The following is a 6,000-nucleotide window of genomic DNA, read 5'->3' on the forward strand; positions in this document are numbered from 1 at the left end:
TGAATATACCTTTCAGCATGATGCAGTTATTAACTTTACACTTTGGATGGTGTATCAATGAACACAGTCACTAAGCAGATACAGGTGCCCTTCCTAAATCAGTTGCCGGAGAGGAAGGAAGCCGCTCAGTGATTTCACCATGAGGTGATTTTTTAAAAGAGTTACAGTTTAATGGCTGTGATAGGAGAAAACTGAGGATGGATTAACAACATTGTAGTTACTCCACAATACTAATCTAATTGACAGAGTGAAAATAAGGAAGCCTGTACAAAATGTAAATATTCCAAAACCTGCGTCCTGTTTGCAATAAGGTGCTAAAGTAATACTGCAAAAAATGTGACAAAGAAATGAACTTTTTTGTCCTGAAAATTAAGTGTTATATTTGGGGAAAATCCAACACAACATATCACGGAGTACCACTCTTCATATTTCCAAGAATGGTGGTGGCTGTATCATGTATTGGGTATGCTTGTCATCGGCAAGGGATAGAGAGTTTTTGTTTGATAAAAATAAACAGAAAAGAGCTAAGTACAGGCAAAATCCTAGAGGAAAACCTGGTTCAGACACTGGGAGACAAATTCACCTTTCAGCAGGACAATAACCTAAAACACAAGACCAAATATACACTGGAGTTGCTTGCCAAGATGACATTGAATGTTCCTGAGTGGCGTAGTTACCGTTTTGACTTAAATCAGCTTGAAAATCTATGGCAAGACTTGAAAATGGCTGTCTAGTAATGATCAACAACCAACTTGACAGCGCTTGACAATTTTTTTAAAGAATAATGTGCAAATATTGTACAGTTCAGGTGTTAAACCTCTTAGAGACTTTCCCAGACTCACAGCTTTAATCGCTGCCAAAGGTGATGGTAACATGCATTGACTCAGGGGCTTGAATACTTATCTAATCAATTAGTGTTTAATTTTCCATGAATTCAAAAAAAAAAAAAAAAAAAAAAAACGTTGATATTACAGAGTATTTTGATTAGATCGTTGGGCAAAACAAATGATCATTCAATCCATTTTAAATCCCACTTTGTAACACAACAAAATGTGATAAAAAGTGAAGGGATGGTGAATACTTTCTGAAGGAACTATTCATCTGTCTACTACAATGCTCTGCCTGATTCCCACCTGAATGTGTAGGTGATCTTCTGTCCACAGGGGACGATGGTCCTCAGGTCTCCCAGGGAAGCTGCCACTCTCAGCCCAGATCCCTCCAGCACCACATCGGCCGTGGACGGGTGGCGAACCCCTCGGTCCAGCCTCAGGGAGAAGGATATGTTCTGACCGTAGCTCAGCTCCTGGTTGCCCAGGTAAGAGTCTAGCCATCACAAAATGGAACAAGATCAAGATCATTTTAGAAACATAATGATTGATGAATGGGGACTTAAAACCCATTACAGTCCATGCCCTGTCTAAGCTGGAGGGAGACCATTTAGCTATTTGATTTAGCATTTTAAGACCCCTTGTCTTAAATATATATAAAAAATGTATCTGATTAAACATGTTATTTGGCTTTACTGCTATTAGCACATACAAACTCATTGAATAACAGATTCACTACATGGAACACGGAACAGATTGTACACCCCCCCCCAAGTCCACTTCCGAAGTTTATTCTGAAGTGTCTGTCCAATATCTGAGAGATATAACAAAGATCAGGAAACATTTGTATTTAACCCTCTATTTTATTCCACTAAACAGTCTCTATATATGCTTTGATAAATGTTTCCAACTGGTACTAGGGGAACTTCAGATGAGTCTTGTGAGGCCTGTGGGCTTCCGAGAGCAAATCAACCAACATGTACGCATTTGTGAGAATCATACCTTTCCACAGAGGGGTCATAATGGTGTGTAGGTTTTCAGACAGAAATTGGCAGATCGGCTGTACCGACTTCACACGAGTCCCAAGATGCTTGTGGGGGTTTTAGCAAAACCGAGAACACCATGGTGTTCATGGGAGTCTCATCTTTCCATACAGGGGTCATAATAGTTTTTAGGCAGAACCGTTCTAACGTTACAGATGATTTTGTGAGCAGACACATTTTTGGGATGTCTCATGGTCTGACAAACATAGCTCTAGCTCTGTCACCTTTCACCGCAGATGCAGAAGGCGGACATTGGTGGATGCGGTGAATTGGGACGCATGCAATGCAAAAATATATATATATCTCTAGCTTAAATTGACAGATTCTTATGGGGATTTTTGAATTATGCTAATTTGATTTCCGTGGGAGGCGCAGACATCGACTCTAGGGGGTTATTATTGTGGAAGCATGTGAAGTAACATATACACTACATGACCAAAACATCTAATTCCAAAATCATTAATATGGAGTTGGTCCCCCCTTAGCTATTATAACAGCCTCTACTCTTCTGGGAAGGCTTTCCACTAGATGTTGAAACATTGCTGCTATAACAGCCTCTACTCTTCTGGGAAGGCTTTCCACTAGATGTTGGAACATTGCTGTGGGGACTTCTTTCATTCAGCCACAAGAGCAAAAGTGAGGTTGGGCACTGATGTTGGGCGATTTGGTCTGGTTTGCAGTCGGCGCTCCAATTCATCCAAAAGGTGTTTGATGGGGTTGAGGACTCTGTGCAGGCCAGACAAGTTCTTCAACACCGATCTCGACAAACCATTTCTGTATGTGTCCAATGGTGGCGAGCACCACTCCAGCCGACGTTTGGCATTGCGCATGGTGATCTTAGGCTTGAGCGCGGCTGCTCGGCCATGGAAACCTATTTCATTAAGCAACCTGACGAACAGTTCTTGTGCTGACATTGCTTCCAGAGGCACGTTGCTTCCAGAGGCAGTTCAGAACTCGGCAGGGAGTGTTGCAACCGAGGACAGAAGATTTTTACGCGCTACTGGCTTCAGCGCATGGTGGTTCCTATTTGTGAGCTTGTGTTCTACCACTACGCAGCTGAGTTGTTGTTGCGCCTAGACTTTTCCACTTCACAATATCAGCACTTATAGTTGCTTAGGGTTGCTCTAGCATGGCAGAAATTTGCCTAATTGACTTGTTGGAAGGGTGGCATCCTATGACAGTGCCATGTCGAAAGTCACTGAGCTCTTTCAGTAATGTCATTCTACTGCCAATGTTTGTCTATGGAGATTAAATGGCTGTGTGCTCGATTCTATACACCTATCAGCAACAGGTGTGGCTGAAATAGCCGAATCCACTCATTTGAAGGGGTGTCCACATACTTTTGTATATAAACGAAAGGTAAAGTTTCTCCAAAAATAAGAGGGTACAGAAGTCAGGACTAAGAGCTGAAAGCAGGGAGCAGGAAAAGCAGCACTCACCAGGGGCATAGAGGTAAGCAGGCATGATGTCTTTGGAGATGACCTCAACGTCTTTGTGAGTGGGGGACCAGCGGAAGTGGACATGGGATGGGGTCACACCATGAGCTGTGGCCGCTCGCCAACCCTCAGGCCCTGAACAACAGAAGATTCACACATGTTTAAATAACTTTAAATTGAATATATTTCAGGTGTTTATTTTATGTTCTGATCAAGAGTATGGGTGTTAACTTACCATTGTCGTATGTTGAGGTGATTGTGTGGACTGAGTAGCCCTTTGCTGGGGAGCACTGGGTCGAGTGTCCATAGCAAAAGCAAGGTAGAGATTGAGCGGTCACTGAGTTGTCAGTGAGCTGACCACTGCATAAGAGAAACATGAACACACATTTGAATTAGTCAATAATTAGTCCATCTTTATTCTAAAATTCAATAATGAAAGGCAAGGCACTACAGCAGTAGTCCTCTCAGTCCTTTCATTTTATGCCCCTATAATTCCATTCTTGTACTTACCAAACAGTACAATGTAAGGAAATGTCAAATGTATGTTACCTGTTAGCACAGCCATTTGAGCTGATAGGTGTTCCATTGGGGCATCGGTCACATTTATCCCCTTGTGCTCCCACTCTACAGCTGCAATGTCCTCTACTGTCACAGTGTGATCCTACAGAACCTGGAGGAAACCACATAGACACAAAACATCAGGTGCCGTATTCATGAAGAGTCTCAGAGTAGGAGGGCCGAACTAGGATCTGTTCCATGTAATCTTACTCGTTATGATCGAAAAGTCGAAACTGTTCCTAGATCAGCAGACACCTTTGAACATGGGCCCAGGTATTGTTATCATTCCATGTTCCCTCCTGTTCTGTTCACTCACCTATACGGCTGCAGTTACACGGCAGACACCTGTTTCCTGCCCTCTGGTGGTGGAACCCCTCCTTGCACCTCTCACAATGCCTTCCCTCAGTGTTGTCTTGGCAGTCCACACAATGGAGGCCCCCAGAGTCGGGCAGGCAATAACGTGACTTTCCATTGCATTTACAGATGTCTGCTACAGGGGTGACATACACATTGTTCGGACATTTGTGAGCACTGTGTATAGAATCATAAAAACAATCATTTGAGAATATTTATCAGCCTGTGGGATAAGCAGTTTCCCCCCTCATAAAGTCTCTTGAACACTGTGAAGAGTTAGCTATTGCACTTTGACAGTCACATAAAATGGGGAATTGTATTATTATGTAGGCCACCATCTTTATACAATCTAAGGAGGGGTTGGCAGTAGCACAGCCTCAGTCTTTTCTCACAGTGGTGTAAACTACTGTCAGAGGCCCGGATCTCATAAAACCTTATTCCCAAGTGATGAGCAATGAGGGATTCTCACAATAATATTAATTACTCCCACTGTGGCCAACACCATGTTTGCAATCACGCAAATGTCTGTTTGTTTGAAACGGTAATGGTTTTTATCATCATAGCAAACCCATACTGCCACAAATATTTGACAACCATGTTCCCGAGCATAACCTATCCTGAGGATATCAAGTTCTCATTTCACACACTAAATGATAACTTTGAGGAGTTCCTGTGGTAATGACAGGCTGCTGCATGTAGCTGTTTTTGTCGATTGGGTAATATAGAAAGGCACACAGAGCTCAGCACCTAAAGTCGTCATGCCCTAAGAGGAGATACCCATTACCACATGAGTCATTGTCTGCATCCCAAATGGCACCCTATTCCTATTTAGTGCACTACTATTGGCAGGGCCCATAGTAGTGCGCAACATAGGGAATAGGATGCCTTTAGGGACAGAGTCATCAGCGATGCAGTGATTCAGTGCCTCCAGGTCGATATGGTTGCCCAGAGGATTAACAACACTCAGCTCAGCAGCTCCAGGACTTAATACCTATACCTGCCCCACCTTATCACCTCACCACAGAGTAAGTAACATCAGAAAGTGTTGATGGTTTACTCTCTTCGCCGAGAGTACCACAAATAAACATATCCACTTTCACATAAAAGATCTACTGTGAGACCTTCATAGACTATAGAGCGCTCTGTAGTAGTATCATGTTTCTTATAAACACAAACCCCTTTCTCCTAAATGCTTACCTGTATTCAGTATCATTAGAGGAAATGTGCCATTCTACTGCTATAGTTACAGAGGCAGAATATACAAATACAGGTATATAGGAATACAACAAATGCCAATTAGGTAGGCCAATTAGCTACAGTAGTGTTTTGTAGGGTACCTCCTATCGTCTGAGTCTGAAAGAAGTCAAATAATTCTAGATGCATGTCCCCAACTCGAAAGCAACAACCTATAAGGATTTTTTTTTTTTACAATTCAATATTACATTATTCAAAGCCAGCATAAAGGAAAGATAAAAAGGTTGTAAACACTCACATCCTCCATAGCTGTAGGTTCCTTGGACAGACAACCAGGTACAAAGAGAAAGTCCACACAGAAATATCCAACTGCTCTTCATGGTCGCAGAAACTCTAATAGGAATTAAGTACATCAATTGTCTCATATAAGTAGAAACAACTAATGGGCTTATCAGGCCGGCTACACCTGATGCTTCTGCCCAAGACACCCAGGTGAGCTTCTTTTAACACCTCCCCTGTGGCAGGCTGTGACACGTCGGGCACAGTCTCTCAGCTGGAAGGTTACTCACTTGTGATTCAGAGCCTACA

At 42.6% G+C, this 6,000-nt stretch overlaps 1 protein-coding gene across 1 annotated transcript in view; it reads right to left on the minus strand.

Moving 5' to 3' along the window:
* The window catches only part of LOC124010006 (laminin subunit gamma-2-like), a 14,307-nt gene extending 8,307 nt beyond the window's left edge, over positions 1 to 6,000 (minus strand). Inside the window, exons 1-6 of the mRNA XM_046322305.1 lie at positions 5,711 to 6,000; positions 4,181 to 4,354; positions 3,856 to 3,976; positions 3,542 to 3,666; positions 3,310 to 3,441; positions 1,134 to 1,323 (exon numbers count right to left, since the gene is read on the minus strand). Of these exons, the coding sequence (XP_046178261.1) occupies positions 1,134 to 1,323; positions 3,310 to 3,441; positions 3,542 to 3,666; positions 3,856 to 3,976; positions 4,181 to 4,354; positions 5,711 to 5,837 (869 nt within the window). The 5' untranslated portion in view covers positions 5,838 to 6,000. The remainder of the gene's footprint in view (positions 1 to 1,133; positions 1,324 to 3,309; positions 3,442 to 3,541; positions 3,667 to 3,855; positions 3,977 to 4,180; positions 4,355 to 5,710) is intronic.

The sequence above is a fragment of the Oncorhynchus gorbuscha genome, linkage group LG22, assembly GCF_021184085.1.
Source record: "Oncorhynchus gorbuscha isolate QuinsamMale2020 ecotype Even-year linkage group LG22, OgorEven_v1.0, whole genome shotgun sequence".
In the NCBI taxonomy this organism is placed as follows: domain Eukaryota; kingdom Metazoa; phylum Chordata; class Actinopteri; order Salmoniformes; family Salmonidae; genus Oncorhynchus; species Oncorhynchus gorbuscha.